This window comes from Tupaia chinensis, unplaced genomic scaffold, assembly GCF_000334495.1.
Source record: "Tupaia chinensis unplaced genomic scaffold, TupChi_1.0 Scaffold000574_1, whole genome shotgun sequence".
Classification (NCBI taxonomy): domain Eukaryota; kingdom Metazoa; phylum Chordata; class Mammalia; order Scandentia; family Tupaiidae; genus Tupaia; species Tupaia belangeri.
In genome coordinates, this window is record NW_006160088.1 from 804,428 (window position 1) to 823,294 (window position 18,867).

General features: G+C 42.3%; 1 protein-coding gene across 1 annotated transcript in view; it reads right to left on the bottom strand.

Annotated features, from left to right (window-relative positions):
- LOC102475297 (calsyntenin-2) overlaps positions 1–18,867 on the bottom strand; it is a 419,364-nt gene that overhangs the window by 74,761 nt on the left and 325,736 nt on the right. Inside the window, exons 7-8 of the mRNA XM_006158194.1 lie at positions 10,996–11,181; positions 281–529 (exon numbers count right to left, since the gene is read on the bottom strand). Coding sequence (XP_006158256.1) covers positions 281–529; positions 10,996–11,181 — 435 coding nt within the window. The remainder of the gene's footprint in view (positions 1–280; positions 530–10,995; positions 11,182–18,867) is intronic.

Below are 18,867 nucleotides of genomic sequence, written 5' to 3' on the forward strand. Positions count from 1 at the left end.
TTCCCCCCCCCCCCCCAGGGGAGATGGCCACACTGCAATCCCTTCTCCTCCATTCTCCTCTTAGGATCTTGGGCATGCATGCACACGCACCCGGTGTAAATTTAAGCTACTGGATCCAGGACTTGAACCGCGGTCGACTGACATGGGAATTCAGCGACATAGCCATTACACTAACTGCTGGTCCCTCCTGAGCTCCTCTTACACTCCCGCTTTTCTCCCCCATCCTCCATGGCTGTGTCTGTGCCCAGCCGTTTAGTAGGTAAATAGGCAAGAGACTCACCAGTTTTATCTGAATTGCAGAGGATGGTTTCCTTCTCAGCTCGCACACCAGGGCTGGGGCCATGTTTCATCCACATGGTGATGGTGAACTGATCTGTCAGGTTCTTGGGCACAACCCCGTCTGGGATTTTGGCACCCTGCCTGCCATCAAACTTGAAGATCATCTCACTGCTGTCCACCAACAGGCCTGCAGTCCAGTTGGTGGCAGCGCTGGGGGATGGCAAGAGGTCGATGATGCCAGAAGAGGCTCCTGAAGGCAGAGGGAAAAGAAAGAACAGTGAGTCACTCCTTATGGAGCGGATGTCCTCACCTTCTGTTTTCTACTCCTGGGTCAGGATGATCTACTCAGCATGCTTACTCAGAGCAGTCTGTGCCTAGCCCTGAGCTCAGCGCCTTGGGAAGAAAAGCGCCAAATGCATCCCAGCCTGAGCTGCTTATGGTATTCTTGGAGAGGCATCAGCAAGTTACGAACGGAAGTGTTCTACGTGGCAAGACAGGGTGCAAGGAGAAAGTGCTGGAGGCAGCTTAGAGATTTGGGAGGACTCTGGGAGTTTTATTAGCAGGGAAAGTTCTTAGAGAAAGCCAGGGTTGGTTTTCACCAATGGATTCATCCTTCCATTAGTTTGTCAACCAGTTATGGAGCACCAGCCATGTGCCAAGACCCTTACTAGGTGCTGGCCATGTGAGGGTGAGCCAGACACAGTCTCTGACCTGGAGGGGCTCAGAGCTAGCAACTTGGCACAGTGTGATCAAGGCTCTGATTGGGGAAAGTTCTAGTTCCTGATCCCATGAGAAAGAGCACGAGCCACTTTGTACTCATGACATCTTTATTATTATTGTTTTTTATCATCACTTGTCCAGGCCAGATGATGCAGTGGTTGAGAATACAGGTTGGAAAGTCAGAAACACTTGGCTTTGATGCCTAGCAGTGCAACTTGCTAGCTGTGTGACCGTGAGCGAGTCTCTGAGCCTTTCTGACTTTCTATTTCCTTTTCCCAGTGCTTTATGAAGACCGAATGAGAGAATTCACCGGAGCTTGCAGCAGCCTGCCCACCACATGGTGAACACTCAGTCAGTATTAGTTATAACTGCATCATCTTCACCGTTGTCATCATTCTACTCCTAATATTATTCTAGGCTAGGGCACGAAGATCTAACCCAAAGCAGTGGTGGAGCCATGGGCAGATTTGTGTCCTAGAAAATCATACTCACAGCTTTGGAATGGTAGGCAGAGGTGAGAGGGACTGGCTGGCCTGGCAGAGAAGACTGACTGCCCTGCTGAGAGGACCCTCTGGCCTCCACTTACTCTCTATGGAGGCTCCAATGCAAGTTCTCTCCTGAATTATCCTATGTATACTGAGATAGGGCTTAGTTACCTAGGGAAGCAAGAGGGTTGGGAGTTATCCCTGTTATTTAAGTAAGAATCAGGGAATCTAGGGTGTGCCTTGTGCCCAAGGCCAGTGCAACGGGGCTCTCTCCTGGCACAGTATACCCCCATCAGTCATAAACTCTGATGGGTTTAATGGACAGTGGTTGTGTGAATTACCTGTCATTTTCCCAGGATCATTGGATTTCTGACTTCTCATGTTACCTAGGGTTTGGGCTCCAAAGTCAGGCACCATGAAAAATCTCCTACAGTTAAAATGATCCTTAAAAATCCCTCAGGAAGGTGCCATATTGGAAACCAATATACTTCTCTGAAAATGTTGAAGCCAGCCAGTTTTCCCTCCAGCCTTGAAACAGATCAACACATTGACTTGCAAGTGAAAGGTAAGCTATGTGAAAAATATGTGTCCTTAGACTCAAATGCTCTGCTTAGCATTGTGAGAGGGTCACCCTAGGAGAGGACTCTGGAACTGCAGTGTCTGAGAAGGTGGAAGGTTCTGGTCTCCCAATTCATGATCACACTGTAGCTTGTGCCCATCAAGGGAAAGTATGGGAAAAGTTGGTTGATGGCATTATTCACATGGGTATTTCCTAGGGATTTTGCCTGGAACTGTGCCTGACATATTGCAGGCACTCACTTAATATTTATAACTGCCTCCCCCAGCCAGAGCCCCCAGGAGATACTCCTGGAAGCATACACCATGCTCAGGCGAGCCTGCCCATCCAATCTCTTGCCCATGCTCCATACGTCTCATTGTGCCAACCTATTCTCATTCCACTCTCCCAGCTACATGGTTGGAATCCACATTACTACCTGACAAATTAATTCACACTAATGTTTCAGTGACAAAGCCTTCATCTTCCTTAGGTACCTTCTTCCACAGGTATTTGTAAAAAAAGACATCTACTGAGGTGGTGGTAGGTAGAGATTTGTGAGTGGCTTGGGAGCAGAAGACACATGACATTTGAGACCAAGTTCATTTTCCCAATGCTCCCAGGACAACACAACATGGTGGTATCTTCTTTGAGCCATTAAGGAAAATGAGTCTGACACCAGAATTTTTCTGTTAGTGCCTGGGGCACACACAGAGTTGGTATCAGTTCCTGAAATCTGGGGCAGTCAGAGAGACATAGGCTGAGTGCTCCAGGCTCCTGACTTATAGCTCAAGTCAGCGACGCCAACACAATCTAGTAGGGTCCAGGCAGTCACATACACCTGGTGACTGTGAGGCCAGCTTGGCTGCCATATGGAGCAGCCAGGCCTCCATGCAGGGGAACGTGGGGAGGGAGGTTGGGCAGGGCTTGAAACTCCACCTTTTGCAGATCCTTCTTTTGGTTAATGACTTTGCTGTTCTGTAGAATTTGCTCTGCAACTAACCCCTTAGATTAGTGAAGAGACCGATTATAAATTTCTCTGCAAATAGGTTTGGGTAGAAGGAGGAGATATGTGTAGAGCAGAGACTAGCATGGGGTGAATGGGGGCGCATAAAGAGGGCTAGGAGACAAAATTGGTCATAAAGCAATTCACAACTTGTTAGAGATATTTTATATATATGTCCAATATTTGTAGAAGTTTAGTTTTTATAGTTACAGAACTTTATCATTTTCCCATGAACCTTTTATTAGATGCCAGATCTCAGTTAAGTACCTCATATACTCTTTCTTAGTTACTCATCTGCATGTGAATACCAAGCAAGATCTTAGTTTTCAGATAAGTAACTTGAGGTAGAGTGAGCCCAGGATCACAACCAGCTAGTGAGAGGACTTGTTGTCAAAGATTTCTAGCTCTGAAGCCCATGCTCCCCATTGCACCACCTCAGTGAACCTGGAGGGAGGTCTTGAAATCTCCTGCTTATTTTGCAAATATGGAAGCTGATGCCCAGACTGGACCAAAATCACACAGACATACTTTCCGATAGAGCCAGGCCCACCTCTCAGAAACCCAACTAATGTTTTTTGTCTACCACACAGAAGTGTCCAGAGTGCCAGCCAACTGACCGGTCAACACAGTCCAATTCTGTGAGATCCCACCTCCCTACCCAGATGGCTGCTTCCAGAGACAGGGATGATGAGGACGTGTGTGCTAGCAAGGCCAGTGGTGTGGAGTTCTCTGTCTTCCCTGCTGAGGGGAGTGGGGGGCACCCTCCCTAACCCACAAATGTCGTCTGCCAGAAAGCATCAAGCTGCATTTAGCCAGATGGTGGATTCTTCTACAAAACTTAACAGATTGTATTTTGTTTCTTGGTACACTTAAATAAACTGAGAAAGATTTACTTCCTCCAAAAGTTCTTCTGTCTCTTTTCTTCCCAAGGGATCCCATGGAAAAGTAATGGGTAAACAGGATGCAGCACAGGATGGTGTAGCAGTATCTGTACATCACAGAGTACTTAAGATGCTCCTTTGGATTCCTCTGTGAAATCCTTAGAGCCACCAGGCTGCTGAGGAGTCACACTGATCTGGAGCACAGCAGCTGCAGCTGGAGTGCTAGGGGCTTAGAACAAGAGTGAGGCTTGATTTGAGATCCCTGGGCCCTTTGCATATGGCGAAGCTTCTCTGAGCCAGCAAATAGATAACCATGGGTGAATAAAGAAGATTTCAGGGCATGCTGTATTGTGAGAACACAGATAGAACCTTGAGGCCCCTGTCTGAACTTCTTTCTTTTTTTTTAAGGTCTTTGCTATAGGGTGTGTGCACTTGCCAGAGAGAGACAGAGAAAGGGAAAATGAAAAATCACTCCCCCGTCCTGGAGGAATGGTCATGCCGCAATTCATTCTCCTCTATTCTTCTCCTGTGATTTTGAGCATGCATGCACATGTGCCCAGCATGATTTTCAAGCCAGCAGATATGGGACTAGAACTGTGGCCAGCCATATGGGAGTCCAGAACTTTATCCACCATACCACCTCTGGCCCCTGTATGAACTTCTAAATTGATAGGTTTGCATTCTGTTCCAGATGACTTTAAAGAGGGCAGAGGGTCCTTAGTACTTCAAAGTGGGCATATGAAAAGGAAGATGGCATGACGCTTTTGTGGTCCACCACAAGGCACAGGAAGAAGTATGGATAAATTGGATGGTCTCAGGAGAAAGGAACCAGTATAATCATTCTGTAGAGGATTCTCTGCATGGAAAGCACACATGGAGAACATGGCAGCACATGGCAAAGACAAAGACAAATGGTGATATCAACTGCACATCATTTTGGTAAATGTCTATGTCTGTGTCCATGTCTAAGGTATACCAGGCACTGTCATGAGAATGCCCCAATGAACTAGACAGAATCATCCTAACTTTAAGAATCCAGTAGAAGTCTTCTATTTTTAAAAAGAGGCAGTTCAGTGGGTAGAGCAGTTCAGTGGTAGAAAATCTTATGAGAAATGAAGAAGGCCCTGTTGGCAAATGCTTTAAGGACCATCAGAACTGCATGGTAGTAGACGGTATTCTACTCATAACGTACTTCTCTGACCTGTTGAAATCAGGCTGGCTATCTGAGTTGCTCTGGTTGATGAAATGTATGAATGAATTGTGTCATATCAGACCAAAGCCTTAAAAGCCAGTCTGTGGTCTACATGTCTAGAACATCAACAGTATTCTAGATAGAGGTTGTTCCATTAACCTGGACCCTGATAGGAGCCAACATGGAGCAGACTCAATCTAAGAAGAAAACGTAGGATGATACAAACTTTTAAGTCAATGAGATTTTGTGGTCATTTGTTAGTGAGGCACAACCTGTCCCATCCTGACCGATAATCTCTGTGTATGATTGACACCAGTTGCTACAATTCTCATTTCTCCACCTGCTTGCCTGAAGCCTTGGTATTAAGGACTTTCTGATATCATTTTAGGAACTAAAACCCTGTTGATCCTACAATCAGACTATGAATCCTAGACCTGAGGAGTTTCCTCAAGGCTTTGGAATCAGAAACTTGGATTTCCAAGTGATGTAAATTGGGTTTTGGATGAGGGGTAGCCAGCCAGGCTCTTGGGAAACAACCATGGATATACAGTTGCTTATCAGTTTGGACAAAGTCCCTTCAGGCAAATTCTTTCTCCCCAACATAAGTGAGAATGTTGTATGGTAGCTGTTTAAATGATCTCCAAGAAATAAGCATGTCCAGGGACCAGCAGTTAGTGTAATGGCTATGTTGCTGGACTCCCATGTAGTCGACTGCGGTTCAAGTCCCGGACCCGGTGGCTTAAACTCACGCCAGGCACGTGTGTGTGCTTGCCCAAGATCCCAAGAGGAGAATGGAAGAGAAGGGATTGCGGCATGGCCATTCCCTCTGGGAGGTGATTTCTCACTTTCTATCTTTCTGTCTCTCTCTGTCTTTGTGGTGAGTGCACACGCCCAATAAGAAAAAACCTCTCCAAAAAAATAAAAAAAAATAAAAAGAAATAAGCATGTCCAGTGAGAGGCCTACTGCTCACTGTCATCATTAATGAGTCAGTGTGTAGAGCTCTTTGCTAATGTAGTGTATGATTAGTGGCCCAATTTGATTCCCAATAGATGTTCACCTTGGGGCCAGCAGATGGCATAATGGTTATGTTGCTGGACTCTCACATAGTCAATCACAGTTGAAGACCCAAACCTGGCTGCCTAAAACTCACACAGGGTGTATGTACATGTGTGCCCAAAAGCCCAAGAGGAGGATGGAGGAGAAAGGATTGGGGCATGGCCATCCTCCCTTGGGGTTATTTCTTACTTTCTATCTTTCTGGTGAGCGCATGCACCGTATAGCAAAAATCTCTCTCTCTAAAAAAAAAAAAAAAAAAAAAAAAAAAAAGTGTTCTCCTGTTTTCCTTAAAGTAAGAGGTCTATTTCAGTGCTCTCAGAGCAGAAGCCCTGGCTATGACTAGGAGACTGATGCTGTCACCTTGGCAGCTCTAACCCTTTGGAGTTGTCCTCGAGAAACTTGTTGCTTCTTGTAGTTGGGATGTTCTAAGCACATAAAAGTATCTGATAGTGATTCTTAGTGAGAAAAAGTTATGTTAAGCTGTTGGTATAATAAAAAATCATGGACTTTTATAGTTTCCCAAAAAATTCATTAGAATTAATAAAAAATGTGTCTGTCTTAGGAGACTGAATTATTAAGTGGTTTTTATTAATCTGTGTATTATTTCAAGAGTTGGCACAACATTTAGACACTCAACAAATATTTCTTGAATTAATAAATATGTGAACAAACAAATGAAACCTCTATGAAAATCTCCCGGGATCACAAGTATATAAATCCCGAGGACAACCTAAGGTCTGGTCATCTGCACTGCTCCAACAGATGAACCTCTTGACTTTAATAGCATGCTCTCACTCTGTGGCCTTCAACAAGACCTGTCCTCAGAGTTCTCGAGTCTGCATGCAAAACAGCTGACCCAGACATCATGTTCAGGAGGTAATGGCCAGCTGCCAGAAGCCCTGTGGCCTGTGAGGATTAGCCCTGGCCTCTGTGCTATGAAGGGCATGTGCATCACAAAGTGCTTTTAGATTTTCTGTAATATGCAGTGACGCAGGGTCATCAAAGTGGGCCTTCTCCCAGGCTGTTATTAATGTCAAATTTAATTTGGCCAAGAGGTCTCACTGAGGGCTGCATCATGCATTTCATAGTTAAGGCAGTTCTGTGACACTTTCATCTCTACAAAGCCTAGTATTGAAGTGCTGGAGTCCTTGATCTGAATCTTTGAATTCAAAGGAAGTGATATGTAGTTGACCCAACTTCTCCAAGAAGCCTGGCTTTAGATAAAGTGGGTACCATTAAGGCTATGTCTGACCCCAAAAGCTGAAGGGGACACAAGGTCAGGGTCCTCCAATGTTTTTGTCCAACATGGAATGAAAGTATTTCCATGTGTAAGTCTCAGGAAGCAATATGCATGACATCCAAGGCTTCACTGGGACCCAAAAAGGTATTTCAAGTGCTTTTGCGTCTACCCAAGTACTTCCTGATGTCTCACTTGACACCAACTGTTGTCTGGCTTCCTCCAAAATGGGCTTCTCTGCTCCCTGTACAGCTGTGCTGCAGGAGGAGGAAGCAGACAGGCAATGACCAGACTTCCACAATGGGCCTCCTGGGGGAGAGCTCTGACTGGGTTACTGTCCAACTACAGCCTCAGACTCAGACCACCAAGAAGAGACCACAGGACTGACTCCCACTGTGTACAGAGGGCAGGTGAGTAGGACTGAATACACAGGGTGGGAAGGGTGAAAGGGAGAGAGAGCATCCTAGTGGGAAGTAAATAGCAGTGAAGACCTAGCAATGAGAACAAACTGGAGAGAGGGATCAAGTGAGTGCCCTGACAAAGCAGAGGCTGAACATTGGGATGAAGTGGGCCACAATGATGGCTCAGTGGAGTGAAGGCAAAGCCTCAGGAGAGTCAGGGCTCAGGCTGCAATTTGGTTGAACACCCATCCATGGGAGTTCTCTAGGTGACTGTCATCACCACTCCCTAAATCTGCTCTTGCTCTCAGATTCCTAGCTCTGATTGGCAGCACCCTCATCCAGTTAGATGCTCACACTAAAGCCTTTTTTAGATTCCTTCTTTACCACTACTGACAGCTAATCAATCATTGACTCTGGCTGATTTTACCTCCTAAATCTGTCTTAAATTTATCCCTACTGCCACTCCCCTGGCTTAAAATTCATTATCTTATGCTTAGACTATTGCAATAACATCCTAATTGGTCTCTCTGTTTCCACCCAAAGTCAATAAAGATCTGTAGGATGAAACATGCATGAATGTTAAGGCTAACATAGTGTCTTGGCAGCTCCCTAGTTGAGAAGCCAGCAAGAAGCTTTCCTACTATCCACTGAAAGTACACTGAAGTCTGTCTCCAGCAAGATGCCCCATAGGATTCAGGGATTATAATCCAGCCTCTGTTTTAGAAGCAACCTGGTCTGTATGCCCCTTGGAGTTTGAAGAGTGCTTGAAGCCCCAGTGTGAATACAGACCTCAAAACTAAGTTCATGTCTGAATCTGAACCTTTTGCTTTTGCCCCCATAAAATTTTAGAGTCAGATATCTAATGCAGAGGCAAGTCTAGTCTGCCCATCAGCATCAGGGTTACTCAAACAGGTTCTCCATAAGCGTGGCAGACACACTACTGAGAAGGTTCTAGAAAAACAGTCAAAGGGCAGTTCCTAGCACCAGACAAGGCTGCATCCTAGGGCAAATGGCCTTCCTGGCTGAATTATCCTGCCTTTGTTTCTGAAAGGCAATCTGGCAGCCCAGATGGAATGAGCCATGCTAACACACTAGATGCAATTTTTCTCTAAAGTTTCTTCTTCAGAAAATTCTTTTCACTCTCCATATTTCCTCAGCTCTCTCCTGCAACATTCAAAATAAAATCACAAGAGTGTGCCCTTGGGCCCATCTGATCTTTAACAAGCTGATTCCATCTTTTCCTCCTAACCTGGAGCAGTTTAGAAAATGACTCTAACCCACAGTGGTGTGGGGTCAAGTTGACTTATAATTCAGGTGCACGGGGAGCAAAATGAGATATTCATTCAAAATAAGATGTTGTCTTAGATAGTTTCTTTGCACACAGAGAGAAAAGGGGACTGGAGGCAGTTTTTGAAATATCACAGGTCTCTTACATCCATTTTTGCAAGAGCTGTTTGGAATATTGAAGTTGTGGTATTTTCCTCGATATACAGCATCATTTTAGAGAGGTCTGTGTTCCCACAGGCCTTCTTTGCCAGCTGGTGACAAAATAAATGGAACATGGTGATATCTGAGCAAGGTTTATTTCACATTCAGTTCTAAATTTTCCCTTGGCTCTTTGGGCAAAAGCAGTGTGGGAATGTGTGTGTATGTGTGTGTGTGTGTGTGTGTGTGTGTGTGTGTATTCAGGGATTATAATCCAGCCTCTGTTTTAGAAGCAACTGGTCTGCATGCCCCTTGGAGTTTGAAGACAGTCTGAATCCCCAGTGCAAATACACATGTTCATGAGAGAGAGAGAATATTGATGGTAGAAAACTGTCCAAAGGTAGTAGTGGGTGGAGGGTCCAGGAGGAGAAATGTCTACACTGTGTATCTAGACTGTGTACAGTACTCAGGAGCCTTCACTTCCATTAGAGGGGATGCAGTTACTCCCCTATCCCACCCCAATACAAGTCCAGTGTAAGAATAAGCTCTTTCCTAAAACCACAACATGGCTGGAGAGACAGAAGTCCTAAAAATTCTTGGAGAAAACAAGATAGAAATGAGCTATATGCAGGGACATGGATGAAGGAGGGCCACCAATAGATCCACAATCTGGTGCATCTAACGCATGGGACCATCCTCACCTTATGAGATATTCGTTCTCCCATTCCACAGGCTTCTTTCAGAGCTTCACATTCCAGCTTCAGAGTCCTGGTTAGCTTACGGGGATACTGAGCTAAAGAGCCCATCATTCCAACAGACCTACTTCTAAATTCTGACTCTCTATTGTGTGACCTTGAGTTGTTTGCATGTTCTGGACCTCAAATTTTCCATCTCTACCATGGGATGAATAACACCCTCCTCATAGTGAAGATGAAAGAACTAAATAAAGTATGCATGAAATGAGTCTACAGGGTACACGTGGTAGGCACTCAATACAGTTAGGTTTCCTCTATACCCAGTTTTTGTAGTCTCCCTCCAGTAGCTTTGTTTCCCAATTCTTGACTTGCCTCCTTTCTTGTGGCACCATCTCATAGTCTCCTGACAAGAAGCCCTCTCTCCCAACATGTATCTTCAGTCACTCATGTACACACCAACACCATGATTGTCTCTGTTGTGGTCAGCCAGGTCCAGCTTCATGGGCATGTGATTTGAGCTGTTGGTTGCACAGGGCCCTGTATGTAGTTGTACGCACTTGGCTTAAATACTCTGCTGTCACTGTCTTTGGGATGACAGCCTACATTTTCATTTGTACTGAGCACCATCAATTATGGAGATGACCGTATGGGGAGGAGACCAACCTCTTCCCAAGTGACTGACCCTACTCATCACATTGGCTCCTGGCCAGGTGACTATAAACCAGCAGGGCAGAAGGGGACTTCTGTTTCTAGGTCTCTGTTCTAGCTGCTCTGAAACACATCATGCCATTTAATGCCTGTTTTACCAATAATGAACAGAGACTTTGCCAGGTCACTTACTCAAGGTCACACAACTGGCAAATGGAGTCTGAATCAGGTATGTGTGTAACCAAAAGCTAGGTCTTCTCACCCTTCCACCATAAGTAAACTTAATGTCTACCTAGGAGCGACGTATACAAATGCAGGTGGGAAGGGCTGACTCTTCCCTAATATAAAATATATATTCTGATATACATCATTTAAAAGTAATTAATAAACAAATTCCAACAGAAAACACCTACCACACAGTTTCTGAAGGGATTTCTCGGAGTAGGTCTCCCGATCACAGCCCTTCCCAATGTAATTGGTCTGCAGCTCCGCAGTGATCTGCAGCGAGGACACAGCTCCATCACAAGTCTCCAGGCGGATGCTGGGGAACAAGGGTACACTCCCCGAGCCAGGCTGATACTCAATCCTCTTGGTCCAGTCTGAGTAGATAAGGAAAGGATGAAAAGGAAATCAGATATAGTCAGTTCTGAAGGAATGCTTGTTTTGGAAATGTGGTTTTATTACAACAAATTGTTCATCCCAACAAACATATTAAATAGTTTGAAGATAAGGCAATTTTATATTTGCTTATGTAGGATTTCCTCCCTGAGACATACTAGGCAAAACCCAAAAACCACACCTTGCGAAGCTGAACCTCTTGGGAATATACAAAATGAGCACGTGTACACCTCAACTATGAGCAACTTCTTAGGTCACCGTGTGTCAGGAGCCACAGCCATCCACACCTGCAGCTACAACTTCTCATCACTTTCATAGACTCTCCTTCCACTGCTTCAAATAATGCACCATCTGCAACCTTCTTACATCCACTTCCATGAGCACACATCAGATCTCCTTAAAGTTCCATGTTTATTGTAGCCATTGCATGAAACCGACTAATGTTTCCTATTCCCCCCTTTTAATGAGTCACTCATCACATATACTTATCTCATTTTCCACCTATTGCCTCTCATGGTGAGTTTTAGAGATGTGTATGTCTTGTTACAAAATAGAGCATAGTTGTTCAAGGATTATGTGAGGTCACCAGGTGGGGACAGGGATTCTCAACCATTTAGAACTGTGACTCATTGAAGTACAGCTGAGAGTCTTGTCACTGCTTTTTAGAAGAAAAAATAATTGGAAATGATAAAGCGCTGGAGAGAAACAAAATCACAATCAGAACGGCACTACAAAAAAACCAGAGCAATCAACAAAAATAAACACCGAGAATGAGCGTACACAGGAATTGATTGATGCACTAATAGCAACGATTGAAAGTCACAGGAGCTTCAAGGCAACACTCACAGTGACTAATAATGCCTGCTTGCTGACAACAGTGAGCTTCCCATGCTCTGCGAGGGTACACGTCTGAAAGGGCTGTGCAACTGTGCTCCACCAGATGCGTGTATACAAGAGTAAATCTGAGTCATTAGGAGATGTGAGTTATGGGCACTATTAGCTGATGGATCCCAAGTGTTTGTCACATGTAGTTGCTTGCTAGACATTTTCCCATTGTAAGTTCCAATCAAATGTGCAACCTCCTCTGCTCATGGTGCACTTAAGAAAACAAACAAAACAAAACAAAACCCGAACCCTATAAAGAGCTAGATGGTATTCTTTTGCTGAAGTAGAAATGGAAATTCATGGATTTCCCTGCCTGCACCTGTGAGGAACTTAGCAAGTCCTGCATTTGTGAGACTGTGTCAGTTTACAGTCACAGGAAGCTCCCAATGACTTTCTGGTAGGCTACTGGATACCAACAAGTTGTTATCAACACCACAGAGAAGGCTGGGTTTAGGGACTAGCCAGATGGCTTCCTACACTGAGCAAGGATTTGTTCACGGTTCTATGTGCCAGCCTCTGACTGGAATGCCAAGGATACAGCAGTGGACAAATCAGGAGCTGGGAGAGAGAGGTAGATGATGAATGTGTGTACTGGGGAGAAGTAAATGCTATGGACAGAAAAGGAGGTGGAGAGGGGCTCTTTTTTTACTTCCATTTTTCTTTCTTAACTTTTTTTTTTGAGAGATCTTTGCTACAGGGAGTATGCACTCACTAGAGAGACAGAGAGACAGAAAGCGAGAAATCATCCCTCTAGGAGGAGGGGGTGGCCATGCTGCAATCTCCTCTCTTCCGTTCTCCTCTCAGGATTTTGGGCATAAACACATATACTGCTGGCTTGAATTTTAAGCCACCAGATCCAGGACTTGAACTGTGGTTGACTACCTGGGAGTCCAGCGATGTAAGCATTATGCCATCTTCTGGTTCCGAGAGGGACTCATTTAAAGAGAGAGTTTGCATCTGAGTGAGGTCTGAATGCAGAGGATAACTGTGCTTCCCTCAGAGAAGCATTGTTTGAAGCAGATGCAGCTGCAGTCTTAGCTTGGCTCTATAAGGTCAGGAGTTCTTGAGCAGGTTATTGAAGATCTCCAAGCATCAGGCAGTTTATCAATAACACAGGGACCACAGTAATAACCTCTCAGTGCTGGTGTGAGACCCAGTTGTGACAATGTGTGCATGGCATGCAACAGGGCCCTGATCAGTGCTGTTACTTGGTGCCCCCTGCACTGCAACCCTACCACATTCCAGATAACTATGCAATCTAGGTTTAACCCTGAGCCCCCTATTAACTAGTTGCTCTTTATGGGGTTTTCTTAGAGTGTGTCAGGAGGAGAGGTGGCTCACCATGGTTATGTGGATGTTTGGATGAGTGATTATAAAGGATGATGTACCCGATTATTTATTTTCCATCATGGCTTCCAGGGGCTGAGTCTGGATTAGCCTATCACCTATGGAAGGATGACATTTTGGAGCTGCTATAGCCCATGCTGCAGAGGTCCCAAGTTCAATCCTAAAGACAAACCATGAGGGCCCAGGAGGGTTTCTTGTCAGCATATCTGAAAGTCACAGTGTTATAAGAAATAGTCCACACATGATCAGCCACGTAGTGTCCTAGATACAAAACGTTTCAAGCCCCTGTGCATTTGATCATGCTGTTTTTTTTGTTCATGGAACTCCTTTTCTGTCACCTTCTCCTTTTCCACCTCCTCCCACAGCCTTCCGGGATCTCTCCAGTCTAGGTAGAGACCCTCTCCATGTTCCACGGGCTCCTCAATGTTAGATTGGAGTATTAGACTCCAAGCCTCATGGTGCCTCTGAATCCCTGCCATGCTGCTTGGTGCCTGATACAAAGCAGATGCTCACTGGAGAGTGGTAGAAAGTATGAATGAACCCTGTAAGATAGGATATTGAATTACCCAATTGTTTGGCTGCCTCATCTAGTTAGTATGTACTCCTTAAGAGCAGGAACTATCAAATGTTTGTTTCTGAACCATCTGCACCTAGATCAGAGTGCAGGAAATGTTTGTGAGGTGGATCTGAGGAACTCCAAGCACCTAACACTGATTGCTCCTATAGCCATCCTTCTTGAGCTGCAAACAGAATACATGACTTGTTTTTAGCTGTCTGGTACTGACCAAATCTACCCCTGTCTTTGGTTTAGCAGAACTATCCATCACAACAGCAGCACATATTTGGTTCCCTTTGTCCTCAACTATTGGTAAGGAATTGGTTCAAAACTGATGATTAGTAAATCTACTTCTTAACAATAAGAAATGGCATCAAGAAGGAGGTCTTATTTGCTTCCCTACCCCCTCTCCTCTCTCTCTGGACCCTCTCTTTCTTAGAAATACAAATGAAAAAAAAATGCAGGTAGTAGATTGGGGCAAACAGAAACAATTTAACTTCTTCCTTTCAAACATGAATACTTTCGTATTTCTTTTTCTTGCCTACTTGCATTCATTAGGACTTCCAGTATTATGTTGAATAGAAGTGGAGAAAGTGAACGTCCCTGCCTGGTTCTTATAGATTTTCACATTTAGTATGATGTTAATTGAGTTTGTCACATATGGCCTTCATCATGTAGAGATATATACCATGTATACGTATGTTTTGAGAGTTTTTTTTTAATTTAAATTTTTATAAAGCAAAATTACAGAACTTTACATTCTTCTGTTAAATGCTTCTTCCCTTTGCCTCTCTCATCTACTCCCTACCATCTACTCCCCGCCTTTACAGTCTTTGAAATTTACACTTATCCTTTCTACTATCATATCTTCAGATCTTTCAACTCTGGCCAGGGGTACAGATGTTCAGTACATATTGAGTGAGGGTATACAGTATGTGTCTTTCGAAGTCTGGCTCACTTTACTTAACACTACGTCTTCTATATTTATCTATTTTGAATCAAACAATAAGGTCTCATTGTTTTTATGGCTGAGAGTCTTAATCATAGAGGGATATTATACTTTATCAAATGCTTTTTCTGCATCAATTGGTTTGAACATATGGGTTAATGAAAATGCAAATTATTATACTCACTATGTAAAACAGTATGGAAGTTCCTTAAAAAAACTAAAAATAGAACTATTTTATAATCCAGGAATTCCCACCCACCACTAGCTATATAGCCAAAGCACAGAAAATCAGTATGCCAGAGAGATATCTGCACTTCCATGTTTTTGCAGCACTATTATTATAGCTAAGATATGTAATCAACCTTAGTGCCCAATATCTGATGAATGGATAAAGAAACTGTTGGATACACACAGTAGAATACTATTCCACCATAAGAAGATAAATTCCTGTCATTTCAGGCAAAGTGAATGATCCCAGAAGAAATGGTGCTAAGTGAAATAAGACAGGCTCTGAAAGACAAATGCTGTATGTCCTCACTTAACAGGTACTGTATGTTCTCACTCATTAGAGGAAGCTAAAAAATCCACCTGCATGGAATAGAGAGTGCAATGGTGGATACCAGAAGCTGGAAAGGAGGGAGGGTGAGGGGGGAAGGGGAGAAACTCATTAACAGACACAAGTGTGCATATAAGCAAGTAGAATGCATTATAGAATATTATAGCACAGCAAAGAAAGTTAATGGCAATTTAATATTTATCTCCTAATAAACAGTAGAGCGAACGTACATAACACAAAGTAATTTTAAATATTTGAGACAATAGATATATTTATTTCCTTGATTTGAAACCCATGAAGAGATACAACTAATAGATAAATTAGAAATTACAATAAAATTATTTATTAATTTAAAAAGGATAGTTAATTTATTTATTAAAACAGGATGGTTTTTACTTCTTTAGTTAGATTTATTGCTGGGTATCTTATTTGTCTTATAGATATTGTAAATGGACCACAATCTCTAACCATTAACTAGAATTAACTCAAATGGACCAAAGACTTAAATATAAATCTCTGATCACAGAACTAATGGTAGAGTATGTAGGGGAAACTTTTGATGACATTGGAGTAGGCAAAGATTTCTTAAATAAGACACCTAAAGCACAGGCAATAGTTCCTAAAATAGAGAAGTGGATTACACCAAGCTAGAAAGTTTTTCCACAGTAGAAGAAACTATAACAAAAGTGAAAAGACCACCTTCAAAATTGGAGAAAATATTTGAAAGTTATCTCTGATAAGAGAGAAGCAAAACATTTAAGATACACAAAAGTGGAAAATTATCTCTTGATGATAATGAGTATGGTAATATCTTTGACTGAACCAATATACAATGTATTTGTGATGGGGAAATTCATTTGGTGTGCTGTAATGATACACAGGGCTTGGATGTAAAAAATTCAAAATAAATAAATATGTGGAATTTAAAAAAAAAACAGTTATAGCTAGAATAAATAGGAGACTCAAGTGGCTTACTCAGAAAAAAATATCCAATTCATACAGACAGCCAAAAAAGCACATAAGGGAGATGCAGATCAAAACTACAATGAGGTACCACCTATCTCCAGTCAAAATGGCAAAGACTAAAAACAAAAATAAGTTAAGTACTGGTGGGGATGTGGTGAAAGGGCAACCCTCTTACATTGTTGGTGGGAATGCAAATTGGTTGAATCACTGTGGAGAACAATAAGGAAGTTCCTCAAAGACCTTCAGATAAAACTACCATATGATCCAGCAATCCCACCCCTGAGTATATACCCAAAGGACAGGAGAATGCAAAGTTGGAAAAGCACTTGCACATCTTATTTGTTGTGGCATTATTCATGATTGCTAAGACATGGAACCAACTAAAATCTCCACAAACAAATGAATAGATTGAAAAAGAGTGGCACATATACTCCATGGAACACCATTCAGACATAAAAAACAACAAGTGCCTAGCATTTGATAGAAAGTGGAGAAATATGGAAGATTTATTCCTGAGTGAAGCAAATCAGGCTAGGAAACAGAGACATTCTATGTCTCCACTTAACATGTACTGACTGTCTGCACTCTATGGTAGAGATTGAAATACTGGAGGACATAAAAGGATTAAAACTTGTTATGGATACTAGGGACAAAGTGGAAGGAGAATGGGAGAGGGGAAGCTTGTAGGAAAGGAAATTTGGGGAAAAATAGAGAGGTAAGACATTTGTGGGACACAGAAATGGTTTATTACCTGTTAATGATGCCTTGTATAGTATTCTCAACTGGGGTGGATTGAGGTGTATATCATGCTGGGTAAAGACTCTTTAAAATCTAAATGATGTATAGTGATGGAATGCATAAATAATAAATAAATAAACAAACAAATAGATAAATGCTATTTAAATAAAATCTCATTTCAGAAAAAAATTAATGGGCAAATGAACAGACAACTCTTCAAGGAAGACTTATGAATGGCCAAGAGCCATACGAAAAAATGTTCAAAACCTCTCATCATAACAAAAATGTAAATTAAAGCTATAATGAGACATCACTTAATCCCAGTTAGAATGGCTAGGATCAAAAAAATAAAGAAGGATAAGTGTTGGCAAGGCTGTGGTGAAAAGGGAACTCTTTTACACTGTTGATGGGAATGCAAATTAGTTCAATCTCTCTGGAAAACAATATTCAGGTTTCTCAAAATCCTACAAATAATACTTCCATATGACCCAGCAATCCCACTTCTTGTTATCTACTCAAAGGATACGAAAATGCTCAATCATATCCAACAACTTATAAAGAAGATTATACGTCATGATTAGGTAGGATTTATTCCAGGAATGCAAAGTTGGCTAACACATGCAAAACCATAAATGTAATACATCATATTAACAGGAAAAAAGATAAAAACCATATGAACGTATCAATTGATGCAGAAAAAGCATTTGACAAGATACAAAATCCCTTCATGATCGGGACTCTCAGCAATATCAACATAGAAGAGTCATTTCTCAACACAATAAAGGCTATCTATGAAAAACCCATAGTGAACATCATCCTGAATGGAGAAAAGCTGAAAGCTTTTCCACCAAAAACTGGTACAAGACAAGAATACCCACTTTCTCCACTCCTTTTCAATATATTACTGAAGTCCTCGCCAACACAATCAGAGGAAAAAAATAAAAGGCATTCAAATAGGAAAAGAAGAGGTGAAACACTCTCCATTTTCAGATGACATGATTGTATACATAGAAGACTCAATGGTTTCCATGAAAAAATTTCTGGAAGTAATACATGAATACAGTAAAGTTGCAGGATACAAAATGGACATACAGAAATCTATAGCATTTCTATATATGAACAACAGCAGACTGAGATAGAACTGAAAAAAGATATTCCATTTACCATAGCCACAAAAAGTGTAAGATACTTAGGAATAAATCTAACCAAGGAAGTTAAAGACCTCCACAAGGAAAAGTATGAAAAGCTTAAAAAAGAAATAGAAAATGACACAAAAAAGTAGAAGGACATCCCATGTTCCTGGATTGGAAAAATTAATATAATCAAAATGGAAATTCTACCCAAATTAATCTACATATTTAATGCAAACTTAATCAAAGTACCAGACACATTCTTCACAGATCTAGAAAAGGCAATCATAAAATTTGTCTGGAATCATAAAAGACCCCATATTGCCAAAGCAATCCTACACAAGAAGAGTGGAGTGGGTGGCATCTCACTCCCTGACCCAAAAATATACTACAAAGCTGTGGTAATCAAAACAGCATGGTTCAGGCACAGAAACAGACAGATGGACCAATGGAACATAATAGAGTCCCCAGAAATAAATTCCCAAACATACAGTCAACTGATTTTTGACAAGGGGTACCAGTCAATCCAGTGGGAAAAAG